Source organism: Dicentrarchus labrax, unplaced genomic scaffold (genome assembly GCF_905237075.1).
Source record: "Dicentrarchus labrax unplaced genomic scaffold, dlabrax2021, whole genome shotgun sequence".
NCBI classification, from domain to species: Eukaryota; Metazoa; Chordata; class Actinopteri; family Moronidae; genus Dicentrarchus; species Dicentrarchus labrax.
Window position 1 is genome coordinate 4,077,501 of NW_026136722.1, and position 20,528 is coordinate 4,098,028.

General features: G+C 45.7%; 1 protein-coding gene across 4 annotated transcripts in view; it reads left to right on the forward strand.

Annotated features, from left to right (window-relative positions):
* Positions 1-20,528, forward strand: part of tnrc18 (trinucleotide repeat containing 18) — a 47,376-nt gene that overhangs the window by 13,201 nt on the left and 13,647 nt on the right. For 3 of the 4 annotated variants that reach the window (XM_051386805.1, XM_051386806.1, XM_051386803.1), the window contains exons 3-18: positions 1,117-1,257; positions 2,566-2,631; positions 4,439-4,543; positions 4,926-6,803; positions 9,620-9,707; positions 9,848-10,077; positions 11,258-11,404; positions 12,026-12,210; positions 13,923-14,337; positions 14,489-15,469; positions 15,572-15,717; positions 15,807-15,940; positions 16,115-16,228; positions 16,325-16,508; positions 16,594-16,909; positions 18,088-18,300. In XM_051386805.1, coding sequence (XP_051242765.1) covers positions 1,117-1,257; positions 2,566-2,631; positions 4,439-4,543; positions 4,926-6,803; positions 9,620-9,707; positions 9,848-10,077; positions 11,258-11,404; positions 12,026-12,210; positions 13,923-14,337; positions 14,489-15,469; positions 15,572-15,717; positions 15,807-15,940; positions 16,115-16,228; positions 16,325-16,508; positions 16,594-16,909; positions 18,088-18,300 — 5,343 coding nt within the window. The remainder of the gene's footprint in view (positions 1-1,116; positions 1,258-2,565; positions 2,632-4,438; positions 4,544-4,925; positions 6,804-9,619; positions 9,708-9,847; positions 10,078-11,257; positions 11,405-12,025; positions 12,211-13,922; positions 14,338-14,488; positions 15,470-15,571; positions 15,718-15,806; positions 15,941-16,114; positions 16,229-16,324; positions 16,509-16,593; positions 16,910-18,087; positions 18,301-20,528) is intronic. The other variant, XM_051386804.1, reaches the window with a different exon arrangement.

A 20,528-nucleotide genomic window follows, 5' to 3' on the forward strand; every position in this document is an offset into this window, starting at 1 on the left:
GCAGTGTGTGTGACATCAGTGTGCTCTGAACTACTGATACCTGATATGCAACTCATGGAGTGAGGTACAAAGTAGAGCTCAAACAATTACTTGATTAATCTATAATTACCATCAATTAATAGTTTCAAGCAGATGTAGTGTAAACATCCTTATGTTAGCAGATTACCAGTTTTGAGTTACTCAGATTGGAGGGCTCGCTGCCTCTCTTTGTCACATATCATTGTAAACTGAATATCTTTGGGTTTTAGACTTTTAGGCAGAAAAAACAAGATCACTGAGGATGTCACCTTTGGCTCTGGGAAGTTATGATAAGCATTTTTTGACCTTTCATCGACCACATAATTAATCGAGAAAATCAGAGTGCTGAGGTCACAGACGGGGCTGTACTCTAACCTCTGTATGAGTGGTTAAATTAGACCCTGTGTGTGATTTAAGTCCACTAGATAAACACACAGTACACTCTGATAAATGTTAAACCACCCCACTGTTATAAACTGGCATTTAAAAAGACTTGTTGGAAATGGGGTGCATGTTGTTTTTTTGTTTATTTGATCTGTTCTCTGGAGAATGTAAAATCAAATAGATTTATTTTAGATTAGAAAGTGGTTTAAAGGTGAGAATCATTTTCACTTTGTCAATTAGATTAGTCATAGCCAAATTCTGTAAATGGAGCTCCAAAGATAAAAATCCAGACGCAACGACATTTCATTTTCGACCTATCAAGAGTGAATGAGTATGCAACTGCCTTAATGCCCCGTCCAATCACTGCTTCCCAGAAGAGAGCGTGCCCTCGTTATTGCCCCACACGGTTCGCTTCTGCTGTGACGATTGTGGTTGTTAGTTGGCGGTTACATTAACTGTCCCTTTCTTGTGTGTGCTGTCTGTCTGTGGTCGGTCTTGTGGAAACTGTGTGTGTGTGTGTGTGGTGGCTCAGTAATAATGTGATTACAACAGACTTCTTCAGCTTAGAACCATCAGCATGTATCGATACACACACACACACACACACACACACACACACACAGCATGTACAGTATAAATCGATGGTCTTTGTTGTTTATTAGTTTGGTTCTCCTGGTTATGAGGGTGACCAACGGTCTTCGTTCTTTTTCCCAGGCGATGGCTTCTCGGCCGGCTCCAGTCCCTTCCTCTCAGGTTATTCGGGCCCCTCCCCCTTGACCTCTGACCCTGCGTACAGATCGGCCAATCCCAGCGGTCTGCAGATGGCTCAGCTCTGGGCATCACACGCTCATGAAGGTAAATCAATGTACCTCAAAAACTCTTTATTTCTTTTCTCTCTCTTTTTCTGTCTCTCTCCTCCCTTTCTGTTTCAGTACATAATGCAAATCCTTGAAGACACAAGCGACTTCATGTATTAATGACATTTCTCACAGTGCGCTGCTGTCCAAAGCCCAGGAGGCTTTAGCTCTGTTCCTCATTGCTTACACCAGTGGGATCCTGTTCCATTTCTGTCTCTCTGCTGGTCGTTGTGCTCCTGGCTCTGTCCTATATGCGTTTTGTCTGTCCTCCACCTGTCTCTTACTTTCGCCTGTCATGCGTTACTGCAATCTATCTTCCTCTCTCTTGTTCTTTTTTTGAGCTTCCCCTCCAATATGCACTTTGTCTCTGTCTGTCTCTCTCTAGCTCTCCTGCCCCACTTTTCCACAACATCTCTCTCCTGACCTAGCTTATGAACACAGTTTTAGACACGTGTGTGTGTGTGTGTGTGTGTGTGTGTGTGTGTGTGTGTGTGTGTGTGTGTGTGTGTGTGTGTGTGTGTGTGTGTGTGTGTGTGTGTCTAAAACTGTGTTCATAAGCTGTGTGTGTGTGTTTTTGTCCTCTCCTTGGACCTCTCTGTCCTCTTTGTCTCTGTGCTCTTCTTAAAGCCTGCTCTGTAAGTGATTGAATCTCTGTTTCCTCCTCATTCCCTCCCGTCCTTTTGTGTCTCCTTATCAAATCTCGCTGGAGTAGAAGGTCAGATAGGAGGAAACATATCCCGTCCTGCGTTTTGGCACGGTACAGGGAGAAGGACGAACAGATTCTATTTAGGATTCATTTTTAAACTGATTGCATCGCCTGTGTGACACAGATCTTGTGTGGTGCTTTTCCAAACCCAGCAAATCAGATTGTGTGATTAGTTAAAAAAAAGAAAAAGGGGGCGGCACTGGCATGTGATTGCACCTATGATTATAGGCAATAGTCTGAACATTCATGTCTTCTGGTTCCCTGGCAACCACTCAGAGCCAAGAATAGCCCGGCACATAAGCCACCAAAAAACGGCACAATTTTGTTTTTACACTTTGGATTTTGTTCAGATTAAACAAACAAGCTATAATGTGTTAAGTAGTGTCCTTTTAAAGGTGCTTGTAGGTGCATTTTGTTAACATTAGACAGAGCTAGGCTAGCTGTTTCGAGCTTGTTTCTATTCCTTATGATAAGCTACGCTAAAAGATGGCTGGCTTTTATATATTTTTAGAGATTCATAACTATTTCGTACTATTCCTATTATGTAACGGTCAATTACATTCATACCTTGTTTTCTATAAAACCCCTCTGTGTGTAAAGGCAAACTGAATCCAGCACAGGAATGGCAGACTCCACCACTGACAAATAAAACTACTATATTGAGAGGTAATTACAGAATGTAAATATGTTGAATGGCTATTGCAGAAAAAGGGTATCAAAAACTTTGTATTTATGAAACTAAACAATATGCCTTTAAAATTATACACAAGTCGATTACTGGCCCATCTGCTGGCCCAGTGTCAGAACCTGGCAAAACACACCTTGCTCGACTCGACAGTCAGCCAAAGGAGGATAAAGGATGGATGGACTTTTAACACTTGACTTAAAGTTTAGCCTGAATTGAGGCTTTAGTATCTGAAGCTAGAGAAACTAAAAGCTCCTGCTTGCTAAAGAAGCCATAGAATCCACTTGCTCTGATATGAATAGAAATCTTCACGACCTAAGAAGGATTCTTAATAGCAGCTAAAGTTACTAAAAGCTGGAGACGTTTCTGGGGCAGAAGCTAAGAGGCAGACTTTGGATATGCCTGGGATGCACCGTAGCTGCACAGGAAACCCGTATCAAAGCTGTTAGAGATCAAGGTTAGCTGTTAGCTGTAGTCAAAGGAAGCTTTGCAAGAAACCCATCCCGCATGCCTTTATTCTCGTCACATCATTCCTTTTATATTTCTGTCTCCCTGTGCTTTCCCCTACCCGCTGACACCCTCACCACTCGCCTCCTCTGACTTCTCCATTTCTGCCTCTCAAAACGGAGAGGAGACAGATTTATACTTGGGCTCCACTCCCGGGCGCTCTGTGCTGGAATGGCAGCGGCGTCTTTTATATATCTTGGAATGGCCAGAGTGTGGGAACGGGGAATGTCTCACCCTCTCTGGGTGGCAATCTTTTTTCCTTAGTTTTTCTTTTATTACATGTGGCCTGACACAGTGACACCAGCCAGTGTTAGAGTTGCAGCTCCCTGCTAATACAGAAATCTAAAGCATTACACCAGGCGTTGAGCTTTGCTATATTAAGATTTAGTCTCTGAGAGCGGCAGCTGGCAGTCGGGCAGACTCCCGCCCAACATCAACCTCAACTCGCAAACGAAAACGTTGGTGTACAAAGTTTAATATGATTTAAATGTGGTCAGATTTGGTTTTGCTCAAATCTCTTGACCAGTCTAAAGTAGAGCTGTTGTCTGCTAGACTTGTTAGAGTAATGCGTGGTAGCTCACCTGGTAGAGCCCCCAAATAAGCTGAGTCCTTACCACAGCCGCCCAGGTTTGATTCCTGCCTATCTTAACCTGTCCTATCAAACAAAGGCATAAAAAAAAGAAAATTCAGTGACGTGATTTTAGCTAGGTGTAAAGGCCAGGACACACCAACCCGACGGCCAACCGTCGGCAGAAAAGCAGTCGGACTGATCAGTCAGCTCCCGTCTCCCCGAGTCCGTCAAAAAAGTGCAGAATAATGCAACAATCTGCAATCCTTCCTCATCCATTGTTTATGGTTATGTTAAAGTTACTCATTAACTTCAGGTGGATGTAACATTACTGCAACCAAGGATTATTTTGATTATTGATCAAGCATTATTTTCTCATGGTCTATCAAATATAAAAATCAAGTTAAGTGTCTTGTTTTTCCCGACCAGTTTCTCCGTCACTCGAAATATATTTCAAATACATTGTAAATGTTACAGCAAATCCTCACATATGAGAAGCTGATGTAGTTTGCGGTTACTTTTCTGCAAGTCGACTCATTACAGCTTTTAAATCCTCGTCTACAGGGGTTGTTCAGTAGCTCCAAATGGTTCTCATGAACATTTCAAGGGAGCCTTGATATTTACATGATGTCGCTTGAGAATACGTTATTGCATAGTTGCAGGTTTGTGTAAACATTAAATGACATGTTCTGTGTTTGTGTCTTTGGCTTCAGGCTACCCTCCTCTGCCAAGCAGCCTGTACTCCAGCCCCTACCTGTCCCTGGGGCACCTGGATCCTCCCTCGCTCTCCCAGCACCCTCTCTACGACTCACATAAAGGTCAGTTGCTGTCACCAGCAACATTCATGGAAACAAGTGGCTGAATTTAGTGTCCACATTCTCTCCTGTCCTGTGATACATGAGGGGAAGTAGGTTTTGTGTCAAGCTTTTTTATTTAGTGAGAAGACTTGTAGTTTGTTGTGGAACTGGGCCAAACCTCCAGTCAGAAATGGGCAACATTTGGCTAACAGGAGGACCAATTTTAGTATAATGTATATTACTTCTGCTCTTCTTCATATGGCTGCTTTAGATCTACTGTAGCTTTATGTAACTGTTACATTTTCTTGGCAAGTCGACGTTTAAATATTAATTATGCTCACCTCTGCCTGTGGGTGTATGTGTGTTTTTAGACTCACGTGTTGTATGATTTGTGTCTCTTTAGAGGGCTTTTACCTGCCAGCCTCCCTGAGCCAGTTGCCTCTCCACCCTCCATCTGCTCCCCCAGCCGCCCCGTCCAGCTCCACACCCCCACAGAGGACGTCCCGGGATGGGGGTAGGGAGCGGCATTACCGTGCAGAGAGGGAGAGAGAGCGGTCGAGAGAGGAGCAGAGGCCTCACAGCGTGGTAGATCTGACACAGGACGGGAGGAGTGAGGAGGAGCGCAGGGCAAGGAGCGGCGACCGGGAACGGGAGAAAGAAAGGGACCGGGACACGGAAAGAGATATTTGGTCCTTCCATCCTCACCACCACCACCATCACCACCACCAGCAGCAGAAGTCACACTCCCAGCCTTCCACAGCGGAGCCCAGACCCAGGCCGTCGCCTCCACGGCCTTCCTTCCCTTCAGGGAGTGGTGGTAGTGGGGGCAGGTTTCATGGACCAGAAACAGACAGAGGGGGTCGGGATGAAGAGGGAGGCTCTCGACCCCACCACAACCATAACTCTAACGCTAACTCGAATAACTCAAACTCTCACTCAGACAGACAAAGGAGGAATGACTCTGTGGCTGCGTCAGCTGGGACCCTCCACATCTCGTACGCCCATCCTCCTGCGCTGCAGCCCTCCGCTCCCGCCCCGCCCCACACCTCCACACCCAGAGAGTCTAGCAGAGAGCAGCGAGTCAGTGCGCCGACATATGTGCCTTCTGTGGAGGTTTACGACGAGCGGACCGGGCCCATCCAAATCGCCTCACAGGCCCGCGACAAACACGGTGAAAAACACAGAGAAAGAGAAAGAGACAGAGACAGAGACAGAGAAAGGGAACGAGAAAGAGACAGAGAGCGAGAGCGGGACAGAAACAGAGAGAGGGAGAGCTACAGGTTTCCTGAGAGGAGCCTGATGGAGCATCCACGACTCTCCCAGTCTGGCGATTCAAACAATCAAAGAGAAGAAGGTTCTGTCATTTGTTCCAATGGTTCCATTGGTAAACGAGGACAGGACCCTTCTTACTCCTCTAGTCAATCAAGGTTCAGCCCGGAAACCAGGGACATCCCTAAACACTCACTTCGATTGGGTATAGAACGGGCAGGGGCGGAGCCTAAGTGGAATACTATCAGCCCATTAGCCAACTATGCCACAAGTCACATGGCTGCTCTGGCAGCTCAACACGGACACACACTCTCCTCTCCCCACAGCCAGCAGACACACACACAAATGTCCCATTCCCCTCACACAACCCACCGGTCCAGCAACAACCCGCACTCCGCCCACAGCCATTCCCCCCAGACACACCCCTCCCAACACGGACACGGGCATGCAGGTGAGGAGGGGAGTCAGAGACGCTACCTGGACCCATCAGCGCTCTACCGACCTGGGGGGTCACTGGCAGGAGGGTCCAGTGGTGGGGAGCGAGGCGGTGGAGCGTGTTCGGATCCCACAGAGGTTTCAGCCATGCAGAGTCTGATCAAATACAGTGGAAACTTTGCTGCTGAGGGCCCTGGGTCCTCCAGGCACGCCGCTGATGGACGAGGGCCCTTTGGGGGTCTGGGTAACATTGTGTCCGAAGCTGAGAGGGAAAAAGAGAGAGAGCGGGAAAGAGAAAGGGAAAAAGACAGAGACAGGGAGAGGGAGAGAGAGAGGGAAAGGGTATCGGTTGGACCGGGTGCTTCAGGGGCCTTGAGAATGCCTCCCCAGCTGAAGAGGGAGCAGGAGCGGCCAGACAGCGCCCGCTCGTTTGGCCGGGAGGGGGAGGGGGAGGTCCGCCACCCCCCAGTCGGCATTGCTGTCGCCGTGGCCCGGCAGAGAGACAGTGGGAGCGCCAGTAAACAGCCCAGTGGACCTTCAGACACACAGAGAACCCTGCTGCAAACTGCTATTAAAGGTAACGATGTCCTTCATGTAAGATGAACTCACTGGTCTACTGCTAAACACAGTTTTTAATGCCTCGTCATCATTTAAAGGTCCAGTGTGTAACATTTTTGAGGATCTGTTGGCCTGGAATATGGAATATAATAGTCATAAGTATGTTTTCATTAGTGTATAATTCACCATATAAATAATTTGCATGTTTTTGTTAGCCTAGAATGAGCCTTTGTTATCTACAAACACCTTGGTTCACCTTTCATGGAGTCTGCCATGTTGAACTGCCATGTTTCTACCTGAAGAGACAAACCGAACACTGACTCTAAATAGGGCAGTTTGCGATTTCGGTACGTTTCATGTCCACTGTAGTTTTGCTCTTTGAAACGGAGGTTGAAGCGGTGTATCTGCCAGCTACAGCAGATGCCACTGAATCCTACACACTGGTCCTTTTTTAAGATGTGTTTTCCTGTGCTGCATGCTGCTAACCCATGTAGTACAATCTTTTTTTTTATCGTATTCCATAGATGAATGGTAGAGGTGCGAATGAAACTGAAAAATTATTAATTTCTGATGTATGAAAAGAACAGTTTTATCAGCATTTTAGTTGGATATAGGCTTGAAATACTTGCCAGGAGTCATGTGGTGACGTTCACTCAATCACACAAGTAATTTTATATTTTATAGTTTCTGGCAAGTTAAATCAAGTGTACTTCCTTTATTTGAAACATTTTTCTAATGTATTTTCTGGCACTTTTGCTTTCAACTCTCTCTGCTGTGTCTTTTCTCAAAATCACACTGTAGGGAATGTAGATCCCCTTAGTTAAATGAACCGAGAGCAAATGACTCCTCATTTTGGTTTCCATGAATAATAGAGGATTCATTTTCTTTTGGATCAAAGTCATGTTTCCTCAGCCCCGTTTGACTTTGAGGTGTTCATGCATGTAACGTGATTCGAATGGTAAAAACAACATCCCAAATGACTAATGATGTCATGAGTTGTATTTTGTTGAATGGCTCTCTTTTGGGGTGAATGTGCTGGCTCTCAGCGCTGCATAGCGGTTACTGCCATACAGCGCTCTATTCTTGTACGTCAAGGTCATTCAGCTACAGTGCTCCTTCTCCAACTCTGTCTTCTTGTTTCTGTTTTTCTCTCTGTCCTCCCACAGTTCCCCTCTCTGTCTCTCTCTCTCGGTCTCTTGCGCTTTTCATTTGGTTGAATGTTTCTCTCTTTCCCCACTGTTCCTTACTCTCTGAGAAGGTCTCTGTATAGCGGCACTCCCTCCTTGTCCCACCTCAGGCCCCCTGCTCATTCTCCACTCTTTTCTTCAGCTCCACCTCCCCACCCCACCTCCACCCTCTCTGCATTAAACATGTCATTACAGAGTGCAGCTAAAAGCTACAAACAAGCCTTGAATTACAATAAGACCATGGGTGCGTTGCTAAGCAATGGATCAGTCTTGAGAGTGACGGACTGTGCGTGAGGAATTCTGTGTGTGTGTGTGTGTGTGTGTGTGTGTGTGCGTGTGCGTGCATCCCTGTTGGGGGTGTTGATTCATCCTTTGCTCGAGCAGAGTGATTGGTCTAATAGCATCAGTCCCTCACGCTAAGGAGAGCTCTAAATAAACAGCGGAGGATTTTTACGCAGAACACAAATAGATGGATGAATGGATGGGTTGATGCAGGCAAGCAGGAAGAAGAAGGAGGAGGATAGGCTAATGATAAGAGGTGGACGTAGATCGATAGGTTGATAGACGGGAAAGAGAGAGGTATGTCAGGAAGTAAACAAGTGGAAAGAGAGTGTGAAGGGAGCAGGGAGCATCGGCGATGGAGGAATGGGGAGAAAGGGGGCGTGCAGTGCTAATCGCTGGCTTTCTGATGCAGAGAGGATAGCATGTGGGACAGGCTCCCTGTAACCTTGGTAACAGTCTTGAAACCTTTCCTGCGGAGCATGTCAGGGTTTGTTAAAGTCTCTTGTCCCTTTTACGGGCTACACACACACATGCACACACTTCTAGAGCAGAACTGAAGGGTTCAGCACACTTGTATAAAACCTCTCTGCTGCTCGGGGACCTTCAGTCAGCGTGGATGGGATGGAGGAGGGTTAACGGGAAAGAGTGCAAAGAGGAGATCCTCATGTTTATTCTGGATTGCTTGGCTGAGTGCTGCTGCTTCCCTTCTTTCCCTTTTCCTTTTTTTGCTCTCCATCTCTGTCTTTTGCCGTTGGCCCTCCATAGTAAGCAGGATGGGTTTAAGTGTGTGTGTGTGTGTGTGTGTGTGTGTGTGTGTGTGTGTGTGTGTGTGTGTGTGTGTGTGTGTGTGTGTGTGTGTGTGTGTGTGTGTGTGTGTGTGTGTGTGTGTGTGTGTGTGTGTGGTAAGGCAGTAGTGGCATGTTCACACGTCTCTTGTGGCACTAGACTAATAACTGATAAGAGCTGACACTCAGAGTGAGAGCTGTCACTCAGTTTATGTGTGTGTGTTTGTACAGTATGTGTGCACACGCTCTTTGTGTTCAGGCTGTGGCCCAACATCGTATTTTTAGCTTCTCCTCTCGTTTTGACATGCTGTGTCGTGTCATCATTATATAGCCAGTGTCACCTTGTCTTCTCCCCCTCTCTCCTCTGCTGTCACCCTTTTTTTTCCCCCTCTTCTCACCACATATCTTTCCAGTATTGCTCTTCACCCTCCAGAATGCATTCCTTCACAGCGTGTGTCCCTTTCTGTAATGTATGTTACATGTGGGATCAGAGATTAAACATTCAAGGAACCTCAGTGATGATGCTACTGAGCATTATTATCTAATCTTTTTTTCTCCCTCTGTACCTGAACCCCTCATAGATGAGGAGCGAGCAGAGGAGCGTGCTCGCCACCATGAGGACAGACTGCTGGCCAGCCGGCTGGAGCGCGAGCAGGATAAAGCGCTCAGGTAAAGGGGGTGTGGCTTTATCCTTTTAATCCAAAATTAAACGATTGCCAACCTAAACTGTGGCAAAAAATATGCCCTCAATACACAGTCTACTTCTAAACATGTGGTATTAAACAAAAATGTGTCTTGGTTCCTTCCAGAGAGCCCAAAGAGCTGACAGACTTTACTCAGATGCACCCTGCCCCCCTGTCTAGCGGCCTGACACCCAGTATGATGACACCCAGCCTCATGACCCCCAACCTTATGGTGACAGGAGGGGCTGCCCTGGCAGGAGCAGGGAGATGGCCTCCCGACCCCTCAACTCTGACCTCTCACCCCTGGATGCCCAGGCCTGGAGCCCCCCCAGTCTGGCTCTCCAGCTCACCATACAGTATGTAGACAAACGTGTGACTGGAGACACTCTCTAACTGCTACAAGCACATGTTTAGATGTTCTTAAAATTCCTTCTTTATATAATGGCTGAAGTCAGGCATGTATTTAGTGACTTCAAGAATGTCCCGGCTTATATCAGGAGAAAAGTGACTTGATGTTCTTTAGAGCTGAAATTATGGCTTGTTTTGTTGATCACCAAAAATTAATCTGTACCAATTTTGATAAACAGTTCTCTGTGTGAAGATTCACTGCTTTTCTTTTTTCTATGTGATAATAATCTGAATATCTATGTGTTTTGGACTATTGGATAGAAAAAACAACATTAAGACATCACCGTGAGCTCTGGAAAACTACATACATACATACATACATACGTTTTATTAGCTGTAATTTACTGGCACAATTCATGACAAAGTTGAAAGATTCTGATGTTGGAGATGAATGACCCTCCATGTCTAAATGTGAGCTGCCACTTCATATGTCTGCTAAGGTAGACTGCCAGATGTGGACAGGTACAGCAGCATGCCACAGAAAGCATTAGTTGTACAGCAGTTTTCAGTGTGCAATATGAAGCAGCAGCTCTTGCCCTTCTCACTGACCATTCATGTCGTACTCTTGTCATCAGAGTTATCCAACCTTGTGCTAAAGAGTCTAAATCAGTTCAAAACCACGTGGCACGCATGCAAAATTCTACATAAGCCTGTGTAGTCTTTTCTGATTGGTGTAACAGAAAAGGGAGGTGTTGTCTGTCTGTCAATTGGTTCGTCCAGTAGCAGCCTCCAGGGGTCAAGTTCCTCAGACATTCTTGATCTTTGCAGGTCCAGAAATAACAGCATCAAGATACTTGCATACTTATGTTAGCTTACACATAACTGTACACACACAACATCTTAGAATATGGAAACACACATGTACACAGCACTCCCCAAGGGACCAGCTCTGTCTAGACACAGAGGGCAAAACAACAGTCTCACAAAGAAAGCTAAATTCAGTGTGTGCTCACTGATATAGCTCCTTTATGGCTTCAACATGGGTAGAAATACTGGGTGAAGAATGATTATCAATAAAAGTTAGATTCAACTTAGCTGAGTTTTTTTGGACTTGCTTTCTCAGTCTAACATTTTTCATACTTTTCCTTTTTCTTTTCACCTTATTTATTTCCCTACCCTCCCATTCAGGCCTGGGTCCTTCCTCACTCCACCAGTCCCTCCCCCCAGGCTACCCACCCTCTCTGCAAGGCTCCATGCCCCCTCCCTACCAGTTTGCCAGGGACCCACAGTCTGGACAGCTACTAGTCATCCCCACTGAACACCTGCAACACTACGGTATGAAAGCCCCTCTCTCTCTCTGTGTATGTTTCTGTGTGCATGCACATATGAAAATCGTAACTAAGTAACTACATTATGTTGTTACAGTTTGTTGCATTTTAGCAAAAATAATAATTACCTTGTTCATTTTGAAACAGATGTTGGTATTTGTAATTATGGTAAACAAATAAGATCATATCCGACAATATTGATAGCCTCCATATGTTATAGTGGACTGTGTGCCAGTAGTGAGGAGAGTGCTGTGAACGTTAAAAATTATTATCCTCTTCTGTGCAAGAAGGTGGTACTTCTATAGTTGTTTCTACAGGGAAAGATTGTAGAGAAATCAGAATAAAAGTAATGGAAAATTTGAAATAGTAAGGTAAAAGTAATGGGTAACAGTTAAAATCTTTTTATATAATCAAATTACTGCAATAGAAGGTGGATGTTGTAAGTAGAGATGTCCTGTATTTGAAGTCCACATTTTTAGAAATGAACCAATAATAATGCTGTCAAATATTTCTCTGTTTCTTTACCTTTAACACAACAATTTATATACAAAAGAATGCTACATAAACAACATCCAGTTTGAATTGATAGTTCACTGTCTTCCTCATGCCCTCCTCCATTGCTCTGCAGGAGGTGAGGTACTGGAGCGAGGAGGCCCGGTGTGGTCAGGTGTATACGGTACAGGCAGCTCGCTGCAGCACGCAGCCCAGCTCCAGCTCCTCTCCCAGCAGCAGATGCTCCGGCAACAGGAGCTACTCATGATCCAGCAGCACACAGCACAGGTCCTGGAGCTGCAGAGGAACGCACAGCTAGTGGTAAGTGGACTTGTGTTGTTCAGTACACATGTATGAAATTGCACAAACATGAAACACAGCAGTCCTGCAGCTATTTGAGACTTGTGTGGGCATAATGTTAGTGTCCAACACACAAACGATACACACATAGGTGATGGCTCTGTAGAGGAGAGCTCAAAGCGAAACAGATAATATTGCATGCGAACAAAAACACACATTATTCAACAGCATGAAGAGTTACTGCAAAACCGGATATAGTGAATATTCTGTATTTACCACAACAAATCACACAAAAAGATGAAAACCAACAATGCACCAATATCTCTATACTATCAGACTTCCCTACCCAAACCCACACTGGTCTACTGAACACTTATGGTGCTATCCTTTTGTCTCGTGAACTCGGAACCTGAGTTGGAAAGTGTAAATCTCGCAGCAATCTTGCGACATTTCACCGAGACACACCCCCCTTTGGTCGGAATTTCAGCTGTCCAGCTCGGGGTACCTCAGAGTACACCGAGCTAAACGGGGGGGCACGTACGACCCGCAAAACAAAGATGGCAGCGCCCATATTAAGATGTATTTTCTTTGTATTTGTACTACGTTGGTCGTTTTAATGTCGATTTTAAATGCTCCTACACACTTGTTTACATTGCTGCTTTAGGCCGGTCACCAATTTATGCATTGCACGGTGTTGCTGTGCGTGCAATACAATGTAAAGTTTTGTTTTCGAGCTGGTTTGCTAAATAGGCTAATGTAGCTAACAATAACACTAGCCTGCCACTGCCCCTGGTGGCCCCTGGTGGCCCTTGGTGGCCCTTGGTGGCTTGAGAGAAACGCCACAGCACTTGTTGAAATTGAAACAGGCGAAATGGCAAAATATTATTGAAATGTAAGACTTGTAATAACGGAAATACTTGAAATGTTAGTGTTTCTGTAGAAAAACATTATTGTTATTTCACATTAAGCTTGTTTAGATGAGCCACAAGCAATAACAACACAGCTGCCGCACTTCTTTCCAACTCGTAATGTCTATGTAAAGACAAATGGAACGCTATAAGTGGTACAAGCCAGGCAATGACGTCACGTTCTCGCGGCAGAACAACTCGGGCTCCGAGTTCACGAGACAAATGGATAGCACCATTAAATAATTAAAAATGTGTCACAAATATATTTTTTTTTACTTGAAGGGAAAAAAGGCTCCACTCAGCTGCCCACTGTAGTTTTTAGCAAAAGTTGCTCAAGCATGATTAAATAGTGTATTTGTAAGGGACTACTTTCAGCTGTTGATGTATACTCATTTGGTGCTCTTGTGCACATGCAAGGCAGCAGGAAAGTGTCTTAAAATAAACCACAGTACACATGTTAATTGTAATAAAGGTCATCCAGTGCAACCGTGTGGCTCACTTATGAGTTTTTAATAGTTTTTAGACAACACTGAAGCTCTATTGCACGGAGGACACAATATGTAACCAACTTAGTAGGAAATTCTAGAAAATTGTTGGTTTTGGTCTTTTCATGAAATTTGTTTAATAATAATACATGTATAGAGTATATGGTGATACATAGAACTCAGAGATGATGTACTCCCGTTGCACATTTTTATAACAAAACACATTTGTAGAACACATTCAATAAGCAGCCATGTACACACCACATCCTGCAGCTGCAGTTAAGAATACAGTCAAGGAAGTCTAAACAATGCCACCACACACTCCTCCGCTGTGTTTCAGGAGCGTTTAAAGGCCAGTGAGCATCGGCCAGAGATGGAAGAAAAAGCAGACAAGCGGAACACAGACTCCAAACCCCGCCCCTCCTCTATATCTTCCCCATCTCCGTCACCCATCCTGCACCCCCGCAAACCTCCCCCTCACTCTCGCTCTCCAACCCCGTCTACCTCCTCCCTCACCCCGCTGCCTCCGCTGCCCTCACCGGTGACCACCCTCAAGTCAGAGGATGGTGGGCAGAGAGTGTTGTCTCACCCACCGACACCCCTGCCTCATCCGCCGTCCCCCCGGTCGGCTTCCCCGCCCCCATCCTCGCCACGGCGGCCTAAACAGGAGGCAGCTGAAGAGGGGGAGGTGGGACGGAGGGAGCAGAGATCGGGACAGAAACCAGCCTCTGCACCCTTTCAAGGCATCTACTCTGGTGAGAACAACTAAAAACATCAGCTGCTCACTCATGCTGACTTAACTCCTGAAGTTAGAGAGACTTTTATTGTTTACAGATGTAGTGTTTTTGTAACTAAATTATTAATACTTTGAATAATGACTGTATTTTTGCTTTACTGTTGTGACAGATCTCCCTCCGGGTTACCCTTACCAGTCCATCACTGCCCCATTTGGCTCACCTTTCCCCTCATATCGCATCCCAGCACCCACAGGGGCAAACACAGAAGTTGTCCCCCCCCGCCGCTCCCATTCTCCTGCCTCTGCTGCCCCTGTGCCCTCAGCCCACCGGCACCTCCTGGAAGCAGACATCAAGCCACAGAAACTAGAGTCGTCAAAGACAGGCTCTTTTCTCAAGCAGGAACCCGGTGTGGAACAGCCTCAGCATAACATGACGCCAGAACCTCTGGGTCCCCTTCGCCGGAGCTGCACCCCTGTGCTAGTTAGCCAGGACAGAGAGGGAGACAGGGAAACCTCGAAGCCCAAGCCTCAACCACTACCTCTTCATGTCTCCAGCCCTCCACCGCAACAAAGCGAAAGGCTGGAAGAAATCAGGGGGGAAGAGAAGAAAGGAGGGCAAATCAAAATGGAGGTGTCAACCTTCTCCTGTCAGGCTGCATATCCCCTGCCTCCTTCACTCACAGAAGCCGAGCCTAAAACGGAGGTCATCAAGGATCCAGAGCGATATTCATCGGTCATCACTGCAGATCCAGACCGGCAGGAATCAGCTCAGATGTGTACGTCACTAGAGCAAATCACCAGCGCTGTGTGTGAACAAGAACAGCTAGATGCTCCCTCGCTCACTTCCAGTCAGAAAGAAAGTGTCACAGAAACTCCCGTTTATCCTCCTCCCACCTCCAACTCGCCGCTACCGCTGGTCATCGGTCCCGAGGATCCCATGGCGGGGATGCTCGCTCTACTTGCAGCCAGTGAGATAGCCCAGGCTCGGCCGTGCACCCCACCCGCCCCAACGCTCATACCACAGACAGAAAACCCTCCCGTGGGCGCAGACTGCAGCAGCGCTGGTGCTCTGGAGATGGTGGCACTGGAGGGGATGGCCCTGCTTAGCCAAATGGCTCAGCAGGAGATGGAGCACATCAGCCTGGAGCAAGGTGTGTAGATATGAGGGGATGAGAGGTGGGAAAATAAGGAGAATAATTAAATTAAATTAAAAAAGATAAGAATAAACTCTAATGCTAATTCATCCCATTTAGATCTGACATTAGAGGGTCTAGACTGTCTTCTTGAAGCAAGCAGACAGATTTTGTTGGAGGCCATCGAGAAACAGTCCCACATTGATCTGCCCAGAACGCTGGACCCCGACAAGAAGTACAGCTGGAGGCAGAGGAAGGAGGAGCCGGTAAGACGAAGACAAATGTCATGGTCACCCAGGGATAAATAATGGGCCAGTGTGTGAAATGTTATGACACTTCTCTCTGTCCCCTGCAGCTGTACAGTAAAATGTCTGTGGACGTGCTTGATGCAGTGGAAGTGGAATACCGTGTTCGCCTGGCTGAGCTGCAGAAAACGTACAAGGAGAAGCAGAGAGATTTGAGCAAGCTGCAGAGACGCCGAGACAAGCGGTGAGTGTTATTTCACACAGCCACACATACTTACTGTGAGAACTACATACAACATGAATTACTCACACTGCTGCTGTTATTATTATACATCGATACACACCTACAAAACAATGTTCCCACATCTCCACCCCAGACACAAGCACATGAAATATAACTCTTTTATGCATGTGTCAGTGAGCGGCAGCAGCAGGAGGATGAGAGGCGGAGTCTGACCAGACGGGGCAGAGGGCGACCCAGGAAGAGGAAACACTTGACTACACCTCCCAAACTGGACAGCAGGCCTGGAAAGTGAGTGAGATCTCCAGTTTTTGCCAATTTTTTCATGTTTTTCTGTGTTTGGTTTTAAATGCGGATACATACAGTGCAAATATTCTGATGTCTCAGGGTGGGTAGGACAGTGCAATACTCTGAGGACTCTGAAGCTGGGGATGGACAGAGGAAGAGGTTCAGGGTGTCCAGAGAAGACGACGAGACTGAGGCAGGAAGTGGAGGAGTGAAGGTGAAAAAGAAGAAAAAAAAGAAGAAGAGCTGGAATGACCAGGAGCCATCTACCAGTCATGCTCTGGAGGTAGGCCTTTTGAAAGGACATGTCTTGATTTTGCCTGCAGCGTTGTGCCCTTGTCATTAACAAGGTGTTTCTCTGTTGTTGTCAGGTGTTGAAGGCGAAGCGTGGCCACGTTTGTGAGCAGGAGCAGCTGGCGTCGGACCTCGACAGAGCGCTTTCGCTTTCGCAGCTCAGCTCACTCGGGGCATCTCGCAAACTTGCCTCTAACTCTAAATTGGACAAATCAAAGGCCAATTCTGGGGATGGTAGGATGAAGGAGCGCGGCATCCACTCATCTGCCAAAGGAGGCAAGCACAAGATGGCTGCCAAGACTTCTGCTTCGGAGACCGTCCGGAAGGTGAAAGGTCAGAAGAAGACTGCTTTGTTTTCTCCCATGAGATCAGAGCTCAGCAGCTGCTCCAACAGTGAGTACCTCGAGACGGGAAATCTGACTTAACTGCTTTATATGCATCTAGAGTTACAGGCAGCAGAGTGTGTCTGTTTCTGCATAACATTTACATTCAAAGTGACAAGGCACGCACTATTCTTGGTTTCTCTTGAGCGGGAAAGTTTTATTTTAGACGTTGCCAACATTAGTTTGACAAAATAATCTCAACTTAACATCTACTTACTAGTTTTAAAGTGGACATCATCGATCATTTTGTCAAAGTGCATCTTGTCAACAGATTCCATGAAAAGACCTACAATGATCTGATCCTTCTAACAAGTGCTGTCTGTGTATCAAAAGCCTGAGGTATCTTATTCATCTGTGCCATAGAGCTGCGTTGTAGTCCATAAACTATTAAAAACACATCAGTGAGCCGCTCTGAAGCACTGGCTGACATGTTCCTTCAATACTATGACGCCCTGTGGTTTATTTTGACTCAGTACCACATACCTCATCCTGTTGCCTTAAATACCCACTAGAGCACCAAATGTGTTTTCATCCACCACTGAGAATAGTCGTCCCTAACAAATGCCATTTCCTCCCATTTGCGTAATATTTGCTAAAAACTACAGCTCAGAAAGTACTACAGCTTTAAAAAGTAGATATTTCCAACCAGTTTTATGAGATTTTACACCCTCAGTAGAAACAAATGGACACTAAAAGGGTAGGGAAGCTGGAAAATATTGAGGGACAGACTAGCACATTGTGGGTTTTGGTCTTTTCATGGGATTTGTTGAAAAATATATTTACGGCTGACTTATTCTTTTAAAAACTGACTCACAGGTTAGTTAAGTGATAAATGTGTTATAGCTCACACTTAACACTTATCTAGTTGTATGTATAGTAGTTCCTCATCTAACCTGAGGATGAGTCATAGACTAAAAGATGCATGTGACTCATCCTCCTGAGACCAGCGCACTGCACAGGCTTGGTGGCATTGAACAACTATTTCATGGTAGTCGTAGAACCCTTGTCAGTGGTCAGTTGTTTAACAGGATCAAACCTGTTTACTGTAGCCAATTCAATAATAAAAGAATGTATAGTATAAATGTAGGTTTAGTTTGAAGAGTCCTTGCAGATCCCTCTCCGGTTGTGATGCTGAGGTCAAGCAGAACTTTGTTTCATGTATCATTAACCACACTTTCTCTGCACCAGACTCAGATTCAGAGGAGCACAATTCTGCTCGAGGGGGCTGGCCCCCTCTCTCAGGGACGCGTTCCCATGGCAACTTGACCAGGAAGAGACGGTCCGCATCGTCGCCGACATCCCTGCTGTCCAGTCAGAAGTCTCAGAAGAAGAAACACAAGCACTTATCCCTGCTGCTGGAGGAAGCAGGCCTCAGCTCCTCTGATGACTCCTTCGACCAAGGTTACTGACCGAATCTTACAGCCCCTCGCCCCTCGCTGTTGAGTCAGACAAAACAATGTGTCTTTGAGCCTCGTCACAGCTTGTGTCTTTGTTTGCGTTTCGCTAGGGCAGCTGTTTTCAGACTGTGCTTTAGCTCGACCATCCCTACCTCTCTTGCTGCTGGCTTCTCTGCAAAGTTGCCTTTTTTTTTTAAAGAGTTTACTTATTTCTGTGGTGTTTTTATATTGCCTGGATTGCAAACCGTTTTTTGTAGCATTTGTACATTGAAAATTTGTGTGAATTGTGAGATTTTTTCATAAAGTTGTATTGCAGTTTGGTACCTATAAGCTTTATTAAAGGTGTTGATTTGATTGGCACAGAAAGCAAAGAGCTGTGGTCCTTGTGTCTGCTTCATCTGTCTGTCCGTCTCTGTCAGTCTGTCCAGCTGCCACTGCACCTCACACATCCTATAGACTGCTCTGTTCGTCAAATATCCCTTCAGTTCTCCTGGCAAACGTTGGGAAAAAAACTGTTCAGCAAAATTTGGGAAACTGAAACATTATACGGAGGTGGTTAGTTCAGAGCACGCAGAGCTGAATCTAATAGGTCAGGATGCAAGAAGTTCACCTCCTGGTCAGTTCAAATGGTCATAAAATACAGACAAATGTAATCATAGTTGGCTCTTTTTCTAATTCTTTAGACTGGTTGGTTAACTTTACATCAGACTAAATGTTTATTGATGATGTGGTCTAGTTTTTGGTGATGTGGGGGAAATAAACTCATTACTTCACGTTGAACTTCTTGATGGCACCAATCATATTAGATGTTGGGGGATATTTGGACAATAGAGCTCCTCCTCTGTGTCTACTAAACCTTCAAATAACCCTTTTCCCTTCCCTTTGCTCTCTCAGACACCTTGCTCTGTCTTCTCACCTTTCTCTCCTCACCTTTGACCCCTTCCCCCTGTCCTACCCATGATGCTTTGAGTGTCTCTCAGCCTGTTCCATGTGCTTGTGCTGCTGCTGCTGCTGCTGCGACATTACAGAAGCTTGGCGAGGACTAGCGCAGCCTTGAGCCTACGCTACCTCGCTACGGCTAGTCTACGCTGCGGCTAAAGCTTTGCTTAAGCTTGACTGTGCTAAGGCCAGGCTACGCTACGGCTAGGCTGCGCTCTCGCCACTGCACTGCCCTGCCCTGCCTGAGGCCACACCCCTGTCACCTGCTGTGTAAGTAGGAAGTGCCCCTCCCTCTATTCTTTATTGACCGCTAACATGGGCTTTGCTGAAATTTAACTACATACGCAGAACATTAACTTTTCCCTTTTTTTTGGTTTGTTTTTATATTTTTATTCTCCTTTTATAAATTAAAGCTTTTTAGTGAGAGCCATGGTTACCCCTGCTCAGCCAACTTCATGTCTCCTGATGGCTTGAAAAAGTTTAAAGGAAGACTTTTGATGCTCCGCCAGGACCGAGGTTGTAACCATGGTTACTCAAACCTCATACCAACATTTATACCAAGGGGCCTCACAGGGCTGTCCTCTCAGTGCTTGCCTGTTGTATCGTCTGCTTGCTACAGTTAACACATCGTGGATTCACAGTAAAACATATCACCAGATTTTGACCCTAAAATGACAAACAACTTGAGATTAGTTTTTAAATTATTTTTAGATGTTATCTTTAACCACAACAAAAGTGAACAAATACGCTTTATAAATCAGATTAAGCAATATCATTATAGTTAAAAAGTGACTTAACACCCCCTAAAAACCGTGTTTTTGCTGACCTCCACTGGTTGAACTTGTCACCTCGCTGCAGTACTCCTGTACACCATGACATCACTGCTAGGTTACAGGTGCAACAGCCTTGAAACCAGAGAGGGCAGCAAAACACTGCTCTTCAGCCTGGTGTTGAGTTTCTTTTTAAATATAAACATTTGTAAACACATTTTACAACAAAAAAAAAAAAACACTGCGTAGGTATATAAGACCTTGTACTGTGCATCCACCTTCAATGTTAACACTCTAACCCCTGAGGAGGCGCTCCTCCTGCTCATCTGTTGCCATGGACCTAAACTCTTATAGCAGCAACACACAGCTAACCAGCAGTATGTAACTCTGTGTGTGTGTGTGTGCGCGTGCTCAGGCTTGTCAGACTTAGATGAAGAAGTGTGGTTTTCCCTTCTCTTCCTACAAAATAAATAATATCTGAGTCAGAGTTTCAGCTCGTGTGTCTGTCTGTCTGTCTGTCTCG